The following is a 20,261-nucleotide window of genomic DNA, read 5'->3' as shown; positions in this document are numbered from 1 at the left end:
CAAGTAAAGCAGTAGAATAACAATAACAATAAACACAAACACCTCATAAAAATGGACATTTACATCCACCCACAAACTAAATTCTCACATCAAGCCACATTAACCAACATCCACGTTCCAGAGGATAATTAATTCATCTCAACTCCAACCAAAAATCAATCAACAATAAGAAACGAAGATGACGGATTAATAGACAATACTCTGCGAAGAGTGTTTTCGTCAGTCCGATGCTTAAGGCGACCAACGAAGAGGGTGCAATAGGGGTCCCCGGAGACATTGGGATCGCCAAGTGGATCATCTGTCAGAAACAAACCACAGTAATGGATTATAACAAGCTGAAGAACATCGAAGAGTATGGACGACATGCGGAAAAATCAGAAACGAGAGAATTACAGAGGCCAGCGGAGGAACAAAGTAACGCCCGGTAGACGGCGTTGTCGTGGGGAAGAATATTGGTGCCGTCGATGCTGCCGGCTTGAAGGGGTGGTTGTTCTCAGCGTAGAAAACCTTGTTGACGTTGCTCCCGCTCATGGCAGACGAAGCACACTCTACACGCTTTTTTACCCACAAAGTAGAAAATGGCCCTCAAAGAATAAAGAATAGTAGTGTGAGGAAGAACTCAGCGGTAAGGCTTTCTCGTTCTTGAATGGATGGCTAAGGAGGGTCGATGCTAGTAGTTGTGTCATCTGTGTGGGGAGGGCAACCGACCAACCAAAGGGGGGCAAGAATGACACCAAAAAGGACACCAATGCAGAGATAAGGCCATATAAGGCATTCCTCGCTGTAATTTATCGTGCGTGTTTGTAGGCTGACTTCCCATTGGCTGCTTAAACTAATACACGAATCATCATGAACTTCTTCAAAGTCTCTTTGCTGCTTCTTCAACCCCAAGGCACCGAGCTAAGACCCTATCAGACATCTTGTAGTTCAAATTGCCACAAAGCATTTCAAGTCTTTCCTGACAATACAGATAAAGCAGTAGAATAACAATGACAATAAACACAAACACCTCATAAAAATGGTCATTTACATCCACCCACAACTAAATCCTCACATCATGCCACATTAACCAGTAGTTCTTAAATCATTTTATAACGAGTAATTTTAGTAAAATAGATTTAATGATAATTAATTCCATGAAAGTGATTTTCATACGGTTATTTTAACGTTTTGTTACATCATCTCCAAATAATTTTTGTATAATTAAAAGTAATTTTAACTTATTAATTTTTGAAGTTTAAAGAGAATTTGATAAAAATTTTAGATAGAGAAATATATTTAGGAATGAGATGGAAACTACAAATTAAAGAGATGTTACAAACTATAGAGAAAAAAAAAAAGAGATAGAATAAACAAAGTTTTGAGAGGGACAAGTAGTTTAGAAATAAAACAAATTCTCAAATTTTAAGGTGAAATATAAATATAAATTTAAAATTTAAAATAATAACCATTTTAAAAACTAATTTCCTATCAAAATAACTTCTCTTCCCATCGATCATGTTTCACAAATTAAAAAATTGATTTTAGAAAAACTTAAAAGCACTCTAATTGATTTTATGTTAAAAAAATCACTAATTTTACCATCACTCACAAACATGTCATTTTAAAACTAGAGTAATTTTGACATAAGTGAAACTTATTCTAGTCATGCTAAAATCGCTCTAACACACTCCAACACATGTTCTTAATATCTTCACTTATTCGAAATACTCAAAACAAAAGTAAATACTAACATATTAAATATGTATTCACATTTTTTTTAACATCGATTAAGACCGGTAAGTGAATGTTTATTTATATAGTCGAAATTTTCACTAAAAAACTTAAAGTTATTTTTAAAGTTGTTGAAGAATAAATAATATGTACAAAAATTTAATAAAATAAAAATATCTATATATTATTTTATGGTAACTAATCGAGTATATATATATATATATTTTATAAATTAAGCTAAAAATATTTATTTGTGAATCTTTAAACCAACCTATAAAATTTTCATGTATTTAAATCCAACTTTTAACTCGAACAAATTTATAACTCATCTTTAAACCATCCTATAAATTAAACAAATTTATAACTGAACTTTAAACCATCCTATAAAATTTTAATTTATTTAAATCCAGCCTAACTCAAACAAATTTATAAACTCAGCTGTAAACCGGATTGATCGAATTTTTCAGAACATTTTTTGAACACCCTGTTGCAAATACTTGAAACATTGACGTATATAGCTTAACCATGAAGTTTGTTATAAATAAGATACGAAATTAATTTTACTTCATCAAGGAAATACAAACCATCTCCTATTAGTTTGACTTCATCAAAATCTCCGCTCTCGACCCGATCTCCACCTTATTGAACTCAATATACATCAATTTAGTAGCACCACCCTGCACAAGCTGCAACAACAATGGCAATAATAATCTCTTGTATTCAAACAATTGGTTTTTAAAATCTACATTTCAACATAAAAGGGGAAAAAAATCAAAAGAATGGGCAAGAAAATGAATCAGAACATACAAAAGCATCAAAAATCGTTGAATTACAAAGAGAATACAAAAACACTTAGATCTCCCAGCAGGATAATATCAGAGAGGCCTACAGCTCCAAATCTCAGCCCCCATCACCGCACAAAGAATGGCTGTAACAGCATCTGAAATTGAATATTTTTCAATGTACCAACCAAGTATCACTGTGTTAGCGAACGAAGGCCTGCTTCTAAATCATCCATTGTAATAGTACAGAGTTCTTCTGTGTCTATACAGTCAAAACTCAGCCTACCATCCAAGTTCTCTCTCGCGTTTACGAGCATTGGATCGACTAAACCGCCGTTCATCTCCTTACGGCGCTTTTCTTGAGTTTCTCTCTCTATCAGCTCTGAAATGGCTTCCGTGGTGCAAGAAGGATGCAACTTAAAGCCATATAACAAGCTTTCCTCTGTTTGGTTGTCCATCTTGATATGGAGAATCTTTGCCAACTCTTCCGGACTAAAATCGTTGAAATGAAAAAATTTGGTTACCCGTCGCTGAAATCCTTCGTTTGAAGCTATTACACGCTTCATCGGTTCCCTGTAACCAGCAAATATGACTATAATTTTCCCACTGTCCATGACAGACATGATCTCTTCCAGTGCTTCCAAACCATAATCCTTATCGTCTGCTTTCTGCATTGGGATCAGTCGATAGGCTTCATCAACGAAAAGAATTCCGCCCTCTGCTTCTTTGATCTGCAAGTCAGAGAAATGGCATCCATCCGTAAAGAAACAATCCAAATAACTTAAATGAGAGGCTACAAGCCGCGGTGACGAACCTTCCTTCGGGTTTTCGGACCAGTATGACCAACAAATTCGCCAACCAAATCTGTTCTCTGTACTTCTGTTACCTTATCGGTCGGCAGGATGCCAACCATGTGAAGCAATTTTCCAAGTATTCGAGCTATCATAGTCTTACCTTTCAAAAATAATAACAACAATTAGTTTTGGGAATGTTTTTGGAAAAAAGTACTTCAGCTCAAAATCCTCACGTTTGGAAGTGATTGATAAGTACTTTTAGAATTAGTCAAAAGCTATGAGAAACTCTGGACTCCTATAATTAATTACCTGTTCCAGGATTTCCAAGAAATGCCATATGAGGGGGCCTCCTGGCGCCAACTTTGAGGCCTAAGGCCCTGCGTCTCTCATCTAAAAGCATTCCCTTAGCCCATTTCTGAAGTTGAATCTTGAGCTCATGCAGACCCACGATATGTGAGAGCTCATTTTCGAGTTCTTTCATTTTCGCTTTAGTTTCACTGCATGCCTCGATTGCTTTTCGCTTTCTCTGCTCTTCTAAATGCTGGTTCAACAATTCCCTCAACTTTTCACTACATGGGCCTTGGGACAGATGGTTTAGCGGAGTCATACCCTCCTGCATTTAAGTTACATGCCAACTTAGTACCAATTTATAAGTTACTGGATGGAGAACACTAAATCTTGCAAGAAAATTATAAAAGGATTACATCATCCATCGCACTACAATCGGCATTATATTCAAGCAATGTCTTGACAGTGTCACAGTTTTCAGCTTGGAGCGAATACCAAACAGCGAGGTGTAATGGTGTCATCCCATTCTGCATAAACAAATACACAAAAGCATAGACTTCAACCAAAAGATAACAATGAATCATGTATTTCATTTCAAAATCAACCAAATATAGATTACTAAAAGAAAAATAGAGCACATTGGCTTTGGCTTCAAGAAAAGCGCCATGAGCGAGTAGCACCCGTGCTGCATCATTGCACCCATTTTTTGCTGCCATGTGCAAGGGAGTCTCCCCATACTGCAGAGAGTTGAGAATATTAGCTCTAACCAGTAATAGGTTTGATTTCACGCAAAACGCAACCGCCAACAAAGAATAATATATGCTTACCATGTTTTTGGCTTCCAACTCAACCTTTTCTGGACCTTGCCAGGCAAGAAGAAATTTAACTATCTCAGCCCGGTTATAGCCTGCAGAAACATGAAGTGGTGTCTGTCCCATCTGAAGGAAGCATTGAAATCCATGAGTTTCACTCCAAATGTAACAAAAATAACAACATAAATCGGCATATATCTTGAATCATACATAATTATTGAGCAAGCAACAACATTGGAATTAATACCAAAAAGATCTTGTACAATTTTCTTAATTTTTATTATTTTTTTATTTTTAATAACTGGGAGTCGGAGCTTTGCTCCCCTGTACCCAAGGACACCTGCGGAAAGACATCAAGAGTTTTTGGTATTAAGCTGAAGGTTCGAACTTGAGACCTCTACTCCTAACAAAGAGACCTCAAGCCTTTGCCAATCGGGTACCTGTGGGCAATTTTCTTAATTGTATTACTGAGACACGTATGAAATGAGGAAAACGTATTCGAAATGAAAACTGATATTCTAGTCTTACACCAGCAAGTATTATCAGAATTCATATTTCAAAGGGAGTAGGGATATAACTGGATGGTTAACATGGGATAGATCAAAAAATAAAAATAGAGTAAATAAGCTCCAAACACACCTGAAGACATCCCAGATGGAAAATATGGGAAATTATGGACAAATAAAAGTTATACATGGTGCTAAAAGCAATATGCTTGACCAGTTCATCTCTAACAATAAAATTAAATCAACCACCAAAATTTCCATACATAGCCAATAAGAAAAGCATATGGAGTCAGAAACCGCAAAGAAGTCCTTATCTCATACACATCACCAAATCAATTCATACTCACAAAAGAAAGTCACTTCCCACTGAACAAATATAAAAACTTAAAAATTAAAATGATAACAAAAACTTAACAAAAATACCAAAAAGTTCATCAAGAAAGAGACCATACAAAAGGATTTCTATCGTTAAGAAGACTGGGATTTTCCCGGAGCAGCTTTTGAAGGCCAAGAACGTCCCCATACTGAGCATAGCTATGAATGGTGCTGGGTTTGCTAGACCTTGACCGTTGATCTTGAGGCTTCTGCATATCTTCAAATTGAATATGGCTAATGAAACACCAAATGGTCACCCCCTGTTCTTAATCAAGCTTTTGAAACCCTGACCCTGCTTACATGAAACACCAAATAAATCAGAAGAAATAAAATGGTCAGGACATGAGATTATCCTGACAATTAATCAAACATCAACTCCCAACAAATTGCGGAATTTCATAGAAAGAAGAAAAGGTATTCTGAACTATGATAACAATTATGTATAAACTCAAACCCAGGCAGAAAAGAGGAAACCAAAGTTCAGTTTCGCATCTTGCAAGTTCACATAATATAATTGAAAATTTTAATAGCTATCTCAAAGTTAAAGATGAAGCTAAGATAATAGCATTTCTGTAAAGCAGGAAGTAAAATATCCACCGACATGTCTTCCATTTCCATCAGTGGTTGACATCAATACAGGGAATTATTATTTTATCTTTAGGATGTCATGGAAATGATGACAAAATGTTAAAAAATGTCTAAATTTCAACAGAACGGAATGAGAAAATGTGAACCAGAGTGAGGTTAGATGGGAAAAACTACAGAAAACAGAGAGAGAAATTTCTGTATCTCTAGTTTATAAATTTGTTTTATTTTATTTTATTTTTCTAGCATAGACAGCATCTCTGGTGACCCTAACTACCATAATTATATGCTCATTTGATTAAAAAAAAGGTTCAATATAATCGGATTAAGAAAGAAAGGTTCCTTGATTCACTAACAACTACCATCCCAGTTCGCAAAATTAAGAAAAACAAAGCACCACCCACAGAAGATCTGCAAACTACGTAGACAAGAAGCCATGATCAGAGGTGACATCAAAGCCAAATGATCCAAATTAAGAACATGATGAACTCAGAAAGCGTCTAATAACAATACCAAATTCTCAAACTCACCGACGAGTGAGGATCCTTAAGTGGGTATCACGGCAATCGGGCCAGATGGGGGTCCAGTAAAAAATCAAAAGAGCCGCCCCAGAAACAGAAACGAATCCAGAGAGAGCCAATGCAAGATCTGCACGAGAGAGCGAATTCTGGAAGGAGGAAAGACAGAAGACCGAGATCTGTGCAGGGGAAAGGAGAGGGAAACGGGGAAGAAATTAAGAAATGGCGGAAGGGGCGTGGATGGCGGGCGAAAGAATTCTACTGGGAAAGAAAAAAAGGAGAAAATTTTGTGGATTTTGGGAGAACCCAAGTGGCGATAATAGAGGCCAGTTGCATACCCACGTTCCTTGGCGCCTGTTTTGCTTCGCAGCTATTTTCCATGGATTGGATCGTCTACAAAAAGGCTCTCTTCTTTATTAAGCAAAGGCAATGCCAAATACTATGGTTCTAATTTTATCTTTAAAAGACAATTAAGAATAATTGTGGGATGTTAACTTCTATTTTTTTAGTGAAAATTTAATGAACGGAGATTCTCAGTCCATTCCTCAATTTCTAAAGGGGAAAGTTGAAACGATCGGAGAATGAGATATCAATTAAGATAAAAATTTATGTTAGAGATGGAGAGTCATCTCTTTAAACCATAGAAAGTGTATCTCTCATTATATCTTGTTTCGTTGTCGTTCTTATATTAGAAGGCTTAAAAATAAGTCTAGCAAATGATCAGGTAAATAAGATTAAGGATGACAAGATTTCCTATCAATGAATCTTCGTGAAACCTCATTCTAAATGGGGCAAAAAATCCGTATTTAGGAAGGATTGAGGGCAAATAGAGTTCCCCACAACAAATTTCGATAAGAGAAATACATTCATTGACTTAACCCTATTCCAAATTTTTAATTAGTTGGTATTTATTTATTAATATTTTCTACCAAATTATAAATAAAAACATAAGTATTGAGAAAAAAAATAAAATTTTAAAATAATATAAATATAAATAATTTTTTTTCCATATAATGTGTATACACAAATTTGATATATTTATTGATATTTGTATGTTTATAATTTAAAAATAATCAAAATTAAATTAATTTTCAAATTTTCCCCCTAAGACCATTCTTACAAAATGACTGATTCTTTCTGAGAGTTAGTACCTCAACTAATTTACATTGATAATGACTAAAGTTACGATTATTAAAGTCGGTGTTGAGTGATAAACTAAGAAGAACAATGATGAAGATTTTGATATTGAAGTGTTTTATAATATTTGACTAGTAGAGAACTGATATTTATAGGCAAATGGCGGTGGTTGCCACATTATTTGATATGTATTACTAAACCATCAGACAATTTGAAAATGTACATTAGTTAGACATAACTGAAGCTACTTTATCATTTAAAGTTGGTGTTAGAGTGATAACCCAATAATAACAACATCAGGATTTGGTAGCAGAATATTTTGTATTTGACGAGTAGAGAAGTGATATTGATAGGTTAATGGTGATTGTTATCACCTTAAGAGGTATCGTTAGATTATTTGAAGTCACTTTTGAGATTCACTCATGGATATCAATTTGATCTTGGATATCGAGATCCAACATGGATCAATTTGTTCAAGGAGATTTCCCCCAAATAGAATTTATTTTGAGCATAGGTTAGCATGGACAAGTAGGAAAACACACGTGATGTGACTTAAGTTGTGGGGACGAGCATAATGTATCTTTCATGGATGAGGGGTTTAAGGATTTAGATGTTTTATGTGATTGAGCTAATCAATATTTTTAAGTTGAAGGTGTTGGTTTCTATGTCAACTACGTTGAAGTCGTGTTTGAGAATGTTGAGGAATGTTTTTGAGAATGTTGAGGAATGTTTTTCAAACATTTCATTGTAGACAAATTGAGAAGTTTCACTAAGGTGTCGTGGAATCGGACGTGAATACTACCATCTTTGTAAATTGCAATAAATTACACATGAGTACCCCTATTTAATCACAAGACACGTGACGTAAAATATATAATCAAATCTATTATAATCGAGGAATCAAAGAGACATGAGATATTAAAAGATAATATACCACCTTTAAATTCATCTAATTTGCACTATAACTACAAGTATGGATGAGGTCTATTTGATCATTTGTGCTCCTTTACAAGTGAATATTTCATCTCTATGTGCTTCAACTTTTGTTTGCATTTGAAATTCTTACTCCATCCTCTTGTTTGTCTCCCATTTGTTTATTAGACCTATCACTTAATCGTTTTCGATAACTCTCTTGACTTAATTCTTATCTTGATTCTAACGACTATTTAAAGCTCGTTTTTTGAAAGTGTGACAAAATTAATAAAGTTCTAGAGTGAAATAATTTTAGTAAAAAGTAATTTAATAAGCAAATTTTGACATTATTTTTAAAGAATGTGATAGTGTCAAGCGTGCCTTCATGGAAAGGGCAAATATCATGATTAAAAAAAGCATAAAACTCACATCGAAAGGGGTCGAGGAAGAAAATAAGAGCACTTTTTTTAGTACAATAAGTAGGAGATTTGAACTCGACATATTGGTCAGAAATTAGTGTAAATTACTACTAAGCTAAGCTCATGTTGGTTAAAATAAGAGCAATTAAATTAATATTCTCAATGAGATTACTATAATTTGACCAATAATTCTTTTGGTTAAGTTGGATATTGTTTATATATATATTTAGTTCATTGAGGATGAAGGGGGATTCGAACTGATGGACTCTTAGGAAAGAGTATTGATAAAATGCTACAATTTTATATTTTAGGTTAAAATACTAGTCGATATTTTCAATTCTAATTTATTTTTTAGTCAATGTACTTTTAAAATGATTCATTTTAATCCGTATACTTTTAAAAATATTCGTTTTTGGTCCATCTATTTTAAAAAGTGACCCTTTTGGTTTTTTAATTTTATTTTTTAATATCATTTTTGTCTATCACAATTACAATAAGACATTAAACTCAAATACATCTTTTAAAATATAATCATGACTTTATATTAAAATATTTATTTTATGTGTAGAATTTGTATTAAAATTTTAAAAATAGAAACCAAAATAGTTACTTAAAGTATAAAGACTAAAACAAGATTATGAGAATACAATAACTAAAATGAATTAAAGTTTAAAGTAGATGTACTAAAATCAACATTTTAAACATACACCGACCAAAATAAACCAAACTAAAAATATAAAAATTAAAATATTATCTTTAACATTTATTTTACAAATCATTTAAATTTAAATATTAAAATTGACTGTATTAAGGAAAAGAAAAGAAGAAAATTTATTTTTTTACTCTTTTTAACTCAATTAATAGGCAGGAAAAAGAATTCAAACTTTCATTTTGGATATAAATAGATTGCGTTATACTCGGGTTGACAGGTTAATATGTATTGAAGGAAGAATTCAAACTTTTATTTTGAAGATAAGTAAGTTAAGTTATTCCCGAGTTGACAGGTTAATACATCTTGAAATAAGAATTCGAACATTTTTTATGAATATAAGTAAGTTGAGTTAGGCTCAGGTTAATATATATTGAAGTAAGAATTCAAACTTTTCATTCGAAACATAAATGAGTTGAACTATATTCGAGTTGACAAATTAATATATCTTTGAAATAAGAATTCGAACCAAATATAAATAAGTTGAGATATTTTCACGTGGACAAATTGAGTTATGTCGGGTCGAGACTCCGCTCCATATTAATATCTGACAGGCATGTAGCCTAGAAAGATGGTTTAGCAAATAACATAAGGAAGAAAAACCCCCCACAGAGCAGTTTTGTGAACCCAAAGGCGCAAACGCAGGTAACTGCTACAGCGAAGGAGCCGGAGAAGATGACGACGAAGATAGCGCCGGGAGTCGGAGCTAATCTACTCGGCCAGCACGCCCCCGAGCGCAACCAAGACGCCACTGCCTATGTCGGCAATCTAGATCCCCAGGTCTTCTTTCTCTTTCTCTCTGCTCTTCATCAACTAATTCGTATCCAAAACCCCTCTTCTAGGGTTTCCATCTTCTTCTGATTTCATTCTCATCATACCCTTTTTCTGATTCTCTCAGGTTTCTGAGGAGTTGCTTTGGGAGCTGTTTGTTCAAGCCGGCCCAGTTGGTGCGTTCTCTATATATTATACTAGGAATTTATCAGAACTCTATTTAAGCTGTCTTTTCTCTTCTGGGTTGGAGAATTTCATGAAAAAAAGTTTTACCCACTTCTTATTTTGCAGTTAACGTGTACGTTCCGAAAGATAGAGTGACTAACTTGCATCAAGGGTATGGGTTCATTGAGTTTCGCAGCGAGGAAGACGCGGATTATGTGAGTGATGCTTTACACTTTTTGCCTTTTTAATCCTCTCACTTATTTGCTATGGGATGTTACTATGATTTTCAATTCTCAATGTTTTTGCAGGCGATCAAGGTGCTAAATATGATTAAGCTCTATGGGAAGCCGATTCGTGTAAACAAGGTAAGTAGTAAATTTATTCTTTCAACTGTGATATGATGCGTTTTGATATTTTAGAAGATGGATATTTAACTTCTATTATGAGTGAATTGCATATTTCCAGGCGTCTCAAGACAAGAAGAGTTTGGATGTGGGGGCGAATCTCTTCATAGGAAACCTAGACCCAGTGAGTAGTTATATTGTTATGGTTGTAACTGGTGAACTTGCGATATTAGATTTGACTATTGTAACTAAACTTTGGTGTTTGTTTCAGGATGTTGATGAGAAGCTCCTATATGATACTTTCAGTGCATTTGGGGTCATTGTGACGAATCCTAAGGTTATAACTTTTCCTCTGAACCCCATCACGCATTTATGTTTTTCTTGGAAGATTCAAGATAATTTTCGAGCCAACTATTAACCATCATGCATTTATGTTTTTTGATAAGTTTCTTATCAAAAAAACTATTAACCATCACATTGCCTTCTGGTGTATTTTACTCTATCCTGTATTTCTGTCACGGGGCTGGTAGTCCTAAAGGAGGTTTATTAATTGATATCTTTGTGACTTGCTTAATGATTATTAAGTGGGATCATGAAAATGCATTCCTATAAACTACAGGCTGTTTGGTCAGAAGGTTGCTCTGCATTATAAATTTGATCCTTGAATTTCTGTTGTCCAATAAAAGGTTTAGGGAGTTCAAGATAGTGAAGCAGGGCAGCCAAGATCTTTAGAAATCTTTAGCCGAGTAAACTATACATTTATGCATTTCTGAACTTAAAGTTTCTAGGATTTGATTCATGGCTACTCCACATATATCATCTACAGTTGAATTTATAATTGCTTCATTAGTATTATTTATTATGGAATATCTGGTTAAAGTGACTGCTTTTAACTTTTTTTTGTTTGCTTTTTATGGACCTGGTTCACCATTTATCTTTGTTTTCCTACATATTTTTTTAGTTGCTTTTCTGGATGATTGAACAACTATATCTTTTGTAGTACGCCCAAGACATTCGTTCTTTAATTTCTTGGCCAAAAAAAAAAAAAAAGCTGAAGAATTACAGTGTGCACTTTTTGGCATCCTACTTGAAGGGTGTTTCAGTAGAATGCCCTTTTAGCTCTATTATTATATAGGATCACTGTAATTTTTTGTTTTTTTGTTTATTTTCTTTTACCCTTCTCTCTCGTGTGTTTTGACTCTTTAGTTGTTGAACTGCATTGACAAGTCGCTTCTGTTTCAAACATAATTGTGATTGGTAACAGCCAGTATATGGTTTCTTTTGTCTTTCATAACTTTCTTTTCTAATGAAATAATTATTTCTAATTGTTCTCTCCCATTATTTTCTATTTTTCTTTTCTTGTCATTACATACAATTTTTATAATTTTAAGAGTTGTGAACTGATTTTTCGTCCGCATGGGTTAGCATCATGTTCTTTGTGGAAATGGGACTTGTTATATGACCTGGCTTCATGTTTCCTCTTATTCTCTTGAAGTGCTTAGTAGTTGGGTATGCTGGATTGGGAAATTGTTCGGGCTTTAAGGGTTTATAACATAATGGCTGTTGGGAGGCTTAGATTTTTTTACTACCAAACTCTAGTGTATAAAATCAATTTCCTTTCATGCTCAGAGAGCAACAATGATCACTTCTTTGTTGTATGCCCTATTTTTCGTCTTCGGTTCTTTCATGTCTGGCTTGTACTCGGTCCTCTTTTGGGGGACGTGTTTTAACATGAAAGTCGAGAGGTTTATGTTAAATTGTGTTCTGACACTTGGATTATCTTCCTTTTGTATTACCAGATCATGAGGGATCCAGATACAGGAAATTCACGTGGGTTTGGTTTTATTAGCTACGACTCTTTTGAGGCATCTGATGCAGCGATTGAGGTGCGTCTTTTCTTTGCTTATTGGCAGTCATTCCAATCCAGCAATAGATGCATCATCCTGTTTTGATATATTATATACGAGAACCATCATGGGATGACTCAAGTGGTCAATGGGGGTCAATGTAAATAGCAAAGGACTTAGAGGGAATGAGTTCAAACCATGGTGGCCACCTACCTAGGATTTAATATCCTACGAGTTTCCTTGTCAATCAAATGTAGTAGGGTCAGGCGGTTGGTCCGTGAATAGTCGAGGTGCGCGCGAGCTGGCCTGGACACACGGATATCAAAAAAAAAAATAATAATAATAATATATATATATATATATATATATATGAGATTCTTATTGGCAGCAAGATTTTAAAATGATTTGTCCACCAACGATCTGGTTGTACTACTTTGTCCTTGAGTTCTAAAATGATTTGTCCATATAACAACTTGCACTATATTAATTTGTTCTAAATACATCATGAGACATCCCTCGAAGAAGAATAAAGAAAACTAATCTTGAGACAATTTTTTGCTATTTTCACAGGCTATGAATGGCCAATATCTTTGTAATCGGCAAATAACGGTTTCGTATGCCTATAAGAAAGATACCAAGGGAGAGCGGCACGGAACGCCTGCAGGTAAGAAATTGTTTGATTATGTGTAAAACTTATGGCATTGTTTTTATGTTATAGACACAGTTCAGACTATTTGAAGGAGAACATAATCGTTGTTTTAATCCTTCGGTATGGCCTTTTTCTATTTGGTAGAGAGAGTCCTGGCTGCTAGCAATCCCCAGAAGAGTAGGCCTCACACTTTGTTCGCAAGTGGCCCTCCGACACTTCCAAAGGTTGCCCAGCCGAACGGTGTGATCGGAGCTCCGGTGCCACCACGCCCCTTTGCCAATGGCACCATTGCTCCCAGCCCGATTCCTGCAATACGTCCTCCGCCACCACAAGGGGTGGCTTTCCCCCCTATGCAGATGCCTGGACAACCAGCCTGGCAGGGCCAGCCGCAGCAACCAGGTCAAATGATGCCAGGTTCCATGATTCCACCACCAGTTCAGCAGTTCCGGCCACCTCCTCCAAATATGCCTCCACCGCCGCCTCAGGCTCCCGCTCATTCAATGCAGATCCCTCCACCGATGGGAATGGGAGGAGCACAACCACCGCTCTGGCGACCACCACCACCGCCGATGCAGATGCAGCAGCAGCCCGGGAGGCCCCCTATGCAAATGTCATCAATGCCTCCGCCGCCTCCTAATCACATTCCACCGCCTCTTCAATCTTCAGGCTAAGACATTATTATGCTAATCTATCAATGAAAATTAGGTTTTTCTGCTTATTTCATGTTGTGATGATGTGTTCAGTAGGTTGTCATATTGTCATACAAATTGCAAACACTTGAGAAATTAGGAGGGAGTTCTGAATTTTTGCTACAAAATGTAAAATGTTCTTATTTTAATTGTCTGAGACACTTAAAATGTCGAAAAGAGTACTTGATTATGAAAAATGAAATTACAAAAAAAATGGTCTGTAAATAAGCATAAATTATAAAAATGGAACGTGGAAAATAAAGTCATTACAAAAGTGTTCTCCATATTATTTTTTGAGCTTTTGATTCCATTTATCTTGATTCAAAACTTTTTAAATGTAACAATTTTAATCCTTACCATTAATAGATTACAAATCCACGATTGGTCCAAACATGAAAAGGGGATTGATCTTTGATAATGAAGTGAGTATTGAACCAACATCAATTAGATCATTGAGAACTTCCATTCAATTGGATCAAATTTAGAAAAACTTTTTTAAAATATGGAATAAAAGAATTGTTCCAACAATCGAAGAACGTGTAAGCAAACTTCTTATATTTTTCTTTAAGAAGTTCCGGTTTGAATTTGGTACTTCTCCATTTTATTCTTTTTACCCTTTTTGATATCTGTTGTGCACGTTTAGACAATATGAGACATTTTCGCAATATCCAAATTTGACTCTAAATTTGTACTATTGACAAATGCTAATTTACAACTAATCATGATCATTTCATTGTGACTTTTCATGAATTTTTATAGAAATGAGTAGATCTATTAAAAAATATCTGAAACCACAAGCTCACTAGATTTAGTGGCACATTGAGTAATTTGAATGCAAGTATCAATCCTTGAGACTCCATAAGTTAAAGAACAAATCAATCATCTTTGAAAAAGATACAATCAAAGTGGCAAAGAGCATCCTAATGGGTTCAAAATCTTGACCATACAAGGAAAAAAAAGATGTTATGAGTTTTTATGATTTATAATCAGCAGAGAATTCCAACCAAAGAAACAGGAATTAACACCTTCTAAGCTAAAGGTAAATTATGTACAAGAAAAAAGGTATAGGTGCCCTTGGAATTATCTCGATGAACGAAAAAGAAGAAATTTAAACCAAAAATTTATAAATAGAATTCAAGTTCTATATCTTGGTGTTCTCTACCAAAACTACGTATCATTCTCCAAAAATTCTGAAAGATGGTCTGTCTTTCTTCAGAAATCTCGGAAACTCATTTTTGGGTCCATCGATCTCCCTGCACCGCGTCCTCTTCCTCCCCTTCCCCTTCCCCTTCCTCTACTTCTTCCTCTGGAACCTCTGCCTCTGAAGAATGATTTTCCATGCTTCATCTCCAAAAGTGAATGGAGAAACTCATCACAAAGAATGCAGCCAACAAACAGTGTAGCTCCGTCCTCCAATGGTGTAGTTTTCTTGTTGAAGTCGACTTCTATAATTTTCGAGTCGCATTCGTCACACTTGTCGTTAGTGGTAGAGATCCTATGAGCACCCTGAGGAAGGAAGACAAGGAAATTGCACTTGTTGCAGTTGAGTCTCCAGTTGGGTGCACTCACTGGATCTAGGACAAGCGTCCCGCTACATTCCGGGCAAGCACAGACTCCTTGGGTTATTAAAGAATGTCGACATGTTGGGTGTGGGCAGAGGAAGCATGGCATACCAATTCCCTTGGTCGATTTTCCAGAACTTTGGGTGGTTTTAGCAGCACCATATAATGCATCGATACCCTCAAATGGAGGACTATTGTAGCAGTATGGGCAAAGAGGAAATGACTTGCCTTCTGGGCCAGGTAAGGAAAAAATCAAAAGTTCGAAGTTATCCAAAGGACATGTAAGTTCCTTATACAGCTGAAAAAAAAAACAATGTACATAGAGAGTAAAATTCAGTATGATAATCAGAATCAAGCACGCAATCTTAAAAGGATTCATGCCACGAGTCATCAACCTCAGTTTCACAAAATATTCAAGGCAATAATGCATGCAATGAATGACATGAGTATAGCTCAATTGATTGATCAAGTAATGAGGTTTTGAAGTTTCAAATTTTCCAAACTTGTTGGACTCAGGAAAAAAATGAAATGAACTTTTAGAAGCAATTGACAAGAAATTTAGTCACATACCTACTAATTAGGGAAATTGAATGTTTCTCATAGTGCCATCACACAAAATAAATAGAACAAAATGAAGTGGAAGATATGTAACAGACATAAAAAATGCTTATATTACATAAACTGCATATAAAAGGAGCAATATAGATGAAATACTATTATTAATCAAGGTAAGTAAGACGGTGCAGCAGTTACCATATGCTTTGCGAAAATGAAGGTACAATAGTATAATATCTGCACAAACTATATATAGGGCATGAAACCAGAAAGCTGGAGAATCTTTACCAGTGGAAAATAGTAGCAATAATTTGTGATATATTTACCTTTATTGTTCCCTTCTGCGGAAGATAATAAACCTCCTCACATGTATTACAGTACATGCGCTGTGGTTGGGAAGAAATAAACTTCATATACCGCAGGCATTTGCCACATTTGCTAAAAGAGCGTCCAGAATCAGCAAGAGGAGAAAATTGTGCTTCAAACAGAGCATCCATGTGATCAATCTGAACAAGTTATGAAGCGTTTTACAAGTTTGATTGTAACAATTCTGAAGTTAAAAGGTCAGATTCTCAATGTAAAACATTCTGCTTTAGCCTTTTTACTAAGACTTTTGCAATGATTTTGTACATAGCTAATTAGAAACAAAATTAAGGAACCGTGAATAGGAGCAAGCAAGCAAGTAAAGGTCCTTGAGATTTAAGTAATAAACAAACACGACTTTTATTTAAAAAAAAAAAGACAAAAGAACGGAAAGCCTGTTATGCTTCTGTCATAACATATGAAGTAACCTTTATAAAGGAGAAAATGCTTCTTCGGATGACCTTCACTAGAGCATTTATCTTTTAGTCACACAAGGATCAAAGGAATCGAAGGATCTTGGTCCTTGGATCTTCAGCGACAAAGAGAAATTCTTTAATAGTTTTTTGGAATCTATAGTTCTTTGAGTAATCTCCTGGTGTAAGTTATCACCTTGCCTTCATCATTATAGTTTTTCTACACTTTTTGTCAAATTGAAGAACATGTAACTCCAATAAGGCTATTTTCTCCCTCTTTCATAACTTCATACAATAAATTAAATAATTTCTTATTTAAAAAAAGTGTACCCATTAGTAAGGATGCACAGTAGAAATAACCTTCTTAACGAAGTAGCTGTACTTTTGCTTGAACTGTTGCAGTGCATTCTGCACAACACTAAAATGATCTACTTGACCCTTGGCAACAAGAGTGATCTGTTGCTCAATGAAACTTCGAATATCTGGTAGGCCGAGATCTGGGTCAATACATTGATAACCTCTGATTAAAGTGATACCTAGGGCAGTTGGAACCAACCTCCTTCCAGCTTGAACCTGAAATTTAACAATGCAGCAAAATAACCAAGGTAAAATGTGCTAATATTTCATGCTGGACTATCACATCAGCAGTAGCACTCCAGGACATTACAAACCTGCACATAGTTGCGTTCGCCTATGTTGTTAATGTGTACAGGTATTGATGCATCTGTGCCTATTCCATGCTTCTCCATGAGAGAAATCAACTCACTTTCACTTAAATAATCGGGAGGCGTGGTGTTACCCTGAGAATTTTAATGAGTATGCAGATACAAAATGTAGCATTAGTCTATGACCGAAACACATATGGAGTCCAAAATAATCAAAAAAAGAAAAAGAAAAGAAAAGAAAATCTATACAATGCGTGTAAGTACAACTGGAAAGCATGGTTACAGAAAATTGATGTTTAACAGGACAGAAAGGTACAGATCATCCATCTTTACTGAAAATTGATGTTCACTTTTATTATAAGAAATGAACAGAAAATATATTATTAGAGATAAAAGGATAGAAAAGACAAGCGGAGCCTATGGGCTGGGGCTAGAGAAACCCTGCCCAAAGAACCACATTCCAACCATTAATAATCATGGGAGGCTGTAGTTATAAAAGAAAAGAAAATTGATGTTTAACAGGAACAAAAAGTACCAATCATTATTCCACCATTATACACTAAGTCATTTGCAAAGACATTCAGAATTCTCTCAATAATAGTGGTGGCTAACAGGTGGTTTTCCATCCATCTCTAATTGTACTTCTCGTTATAAAACCAAGGGCATAACCCATGTCCCCATTTTTGCAGAAATGGTTTATTAGACCCGTAATTTAGTAACTAATAGAAATGAATGGCAGAGAGAAGCAGAATTTCAAGATCTTATACAGAAATAACATCAAATGCACAGAAACTGTTAACAATTAGTAATGTTTTCAGAAGCTATAAGTAATACCTGATAAAGATCCACCCTTGCAACTTCTATTTTCTCTCCCTTCAGAAACTGAGGTAGTTTCTTTTCATTTACTGCCAACCATGGCATAATGGAGGTGAATCCTTTTGCCATAACATGCACCCCAGTACAATGGAATATTTCTCCAGCAATTGAAAACTGTATCTTCGTCCTTCAAGGGAAATTTGAAATGTGGATAATTGATTAAAATACATAGCCACAACAGAACGAAACAAGTTGTACAAAATTTTCAGCTATTCTAATTTAGCTTCCTTTTCAATTTTTAAGGAGTTCTATTTAATGGCCGATCATAGTCATGTTAGAAGTCCTTAGTGTCACTAAAAGATAAAACAGAATTAAAATGACTATAGACTATGGAATAGAAATCCTTTTGGATGTGGGTTTTTTTTTTTCCTTTTTCTTTTATGTTTAAATAAGAAACAATTTCAATGATGGAAGTAAATACAATCTATAAGGTCAAGCGATACCAAAGGAGTTATAAAAAGGTCTCCAATTGCTTTGTATAGAAAAAATTAGTAAAAAATATATATTAAGATTAATACATCAGAGGCCTGGAACAGTAAATCACATCAATGATCCATAGTCCTCTCCTCCCCATAAAAAAACTCAATCTCATTAAAACTACAGTTCCCACAAAACTGTAAGAAAATCATTGAGCCACTATTGCTTTTTTCAAATCTGAAAACTGCGGCCACAAAGCCTTGGTGGACAAAATCCTTGATACTTGAAGGAAAAAAAATCTAGCTTCCAAAAATCACTAAAAACTTACGCAAAGCACCAAGGACTCCTACGGCTACCACCATTTCTAAGAAGGGTATGCCACCCTAAGCCATCTATCCATACTTTATTTTTGAACTTCAAAGTATCCAAGCTAACTTGTGCACACCTCGACCAAACTCATGGGAAAACCACCTAACTTTGCAACATTCGATTGCCAAGGAAACTCAAAAAATTTTAATATCCTAAATAGGCAACCGCTATATACCCTAAGCCATCTATTCTTCCTACCATCTTATCCAAAACACATTAGATTCTTCAGAGGATTTCCATCCCCACTTTGACAAAAGAACTCTGTTTGTAATCTTCACACTACCAACCCCTAACCCACCACACTTTAATGGTTTCAACATTTTATCCCATCTGGCTAAATGCTTAATTTTTCCATCCCCTTGCCTTCCCAGAGAAGTTTCTCTTTTTTTTTTTCAATAGATTTTAAACAATTGGATTTAAAAGTTCATCCATCTTTGGATTTCCTCCTAAAAGTAATCTGAGATAAAATATTGGATTTTGTTTTCAATCTATGAAATTCTAGTGAAATTAAACAATATATATATAATTATCTTTTATATCCGTAAATATTTGAGCTAACTAACGCACTTTGACTAATCTCGTGGGACAACTGCTTGACCCCACTACATTTAGTTACCAAGGAAACACGAATGATATTAAATCTTAGATATGTGATCATCCTGACTTGAACCTATTCCTTGTAAGCTTTTTACTTTTTTCATTGCCCCTGTTGATCATTAAGGCCGATCCATGGTGGCTAATCAAAAATTGATTTTTTGAAAACTTCTTTTAGTTTCAAATTTTGATTAGGAATCCAAAAACACTTTAGAAAGTAATTAGAAATAAAAAAGAGAAAATAAGCATGATTTTCAAAAATAGCTAACCGAAAACAAAACATAACAAACAGGCCCAAATTTGTTATCAAACAGCCACACAATTTCCCTTACTTTTCAAAGACTAGTAAACAGTTCAAACAGCTCCAAAGCCCTTGCGTTGGATTCTACAAATTCTCCTTCTATTTCCTTTTATTATCACCTTGTTTCCTAC

General features: G+C 35.0%; 3 protein-coding genes across 12 annotated transcripts in view; 1 reads left to right on the top strand and 2 right to left on the bottom strand.

Moving 5' to 3' along the window:
• Window positions 1-2,411: 2,411 nt before the first annotated feature.
• LOC111009383 (AAA-type ATPase family protein / ankyrin repeat family protein) lies at window positions 2,412-6,757 on the bottom strand. Its single transcript, XM_022282448.2, has 8 exons — window positions 6,386-6,757; window positions 5,348-5,562; window positions 4,405-4,515; window positions 4,216-4,314; window positions 3,994-4,104; window positions 3,599-3,902; window positions 3,310-3,449; window positions 2,412-3,226 (listed from the first exon to the last, which is right to left on the bottom strand). The coding sequence occupies exons 2-8, from the start codon at window positions 5,483-5,485 to the stop codon at window positions 2,690-2,692; spliced, it is 1,440 nt and encodes a 479-aa protein (XP_022138140.1). The 5' UTR covers window positions 5,486-5,562; window positions 6,386-6,757; the 3' UTR covers window positions 2,412-2,689.
• A 3,347-nt stretch (window positions 6,758-10,104) lies between these two features.
• EMB2444 (RNA-binding (RRM/RBD/RNP motifs) family protein) lies at window positions 10,105-14,164 on the top strand. Its single transcript, XM_022282573.2, has 9 exons — window positions 10,105-10,330; window positions 10,449-10,497; window positions 10,613-10,701; window positions 10,795-10,851; window positions 10,952-11,014; window positions 11,102-11,167; window positions 12,630-12,716; window positions 13,248-13,341; window positions 13,471-14,164. The coding sequence occupies exons 1-9, from the start codon at window positions 10,226-10,228 to the stop codon at window positions 13,995-13,997; spliced, it is 1,137 nt and encodes a 378-aa protein (XP_022138265.1). The 5' UTR covers window positions 10,105-10,225; the 3' UTR covers window positions 13,998-14,164.
• Window positions 14,165-14,965: 801 nt separating this feature from the next.
• Window positions 14,966-20,261, bottom strand: part of LOC111009207 (DNA topoisomerase, type IA, core) — a 32,523-nt gene continuing 27,227 nt past the window's right edge. For 9 of the 10 annotated variants that reach the window (XM_022282201.2, XM_088124147.1, XM_088124148.1 and 6 more), the window contains 5 exons: window positions 18,408-18,576; window positions 17,580-17,708; window positions 17,269-17,481; window positions 16,459-16,638; window positions 14,966-15,875 (listed from right to left, as the gene is read on the bottom strand). In XM_022282201.2, the coding sequence (XP_022137893.1) occupies window positions 15,228-15,875; window positions 16,459-16,638; window positions 17,269-17,481; window positions 17,580-17,708; window positions 18,408-18,576 (1,339 nt within the window). In that variant the 3' untranslated portion in view covers window positions 14,966-15,227. The remainder of the gene's footprint in view (window positions 15,876-16,458; window positions 16,639-17,268; window positions 17,482-17,579; window positions 17,709-18,407; window positions 18,577-20,261) is intronic. The other variant, XM_088124150.1, reaches the window with a different exon arrangement.

The sequence above is a fragment of the Momordica charantia genome (genome assembly GCF_013281855.1).
Source record: "Momordica charantia cultivar OHB3-1 chromosome 5 unlocalized genomic scaffold, Mcharantia_2.0 BLBB01000005.1, whole genome shotgun sequence".
Lineage (NCBI taxonomy): Eukaryota > Viridiplantae > Streptophyta > Magnoliopsida > Cucurbitales > Cucurbitaceae > Momordica > Momordica charantia.
Note: the sequence above shows the minus strand (reverse complement) of the source record. Positions and strands in the feature narration are given on the sequence as shown.

Excerpts from the sequence above, each read along its gene's own strand:
- LOC111009383 (XM_022282448.2), bottom strand. The coding sequence starts at position 5,485 with ATGCAGAAGCCTCAAGATCAACGGTCAAGGTCTAGCAAACCCAGCACC. Across the intron at positions 4,516-5,347 it reads TTAACGATAGAAATCCTTTT|ATGGGACAGACACCACTTCA; the intron begins GTATGGTCTCTT and ends TGCTTCCTTCAG. Across the intron at positions 3,903-3,993 it reads ATTGTAGTGCGATGGATGAT|GAGGGTATGACTCCGCTAAA; the intron begins GTAATCCTTTTA and ends ACTTAAATGCAG.
- EMB2444 (XM_022282573.2), top strand. The coding sequence starts at position 10,226 with ATGACGACGAAGATAGCGCCGGGAGTCGGAGCTAATCTACTCGGCCAG. Across the intron at positions 10,702-10,794 it reads GCGAGGAAGACGCGGATTAT|GCGATCAAGGTGCTAAATAT; the intron begins GTGAGTGATGCT and ends ATGTTTTTGCAG. Across the intron at positions 10,852-10,951 it reads AGCCGATTCGTGTAAACAAG|GCGTCTCAAGACAAGAAGAG; the intron begins GTAAGTAGTAAA and ends GCATATTTCCAG.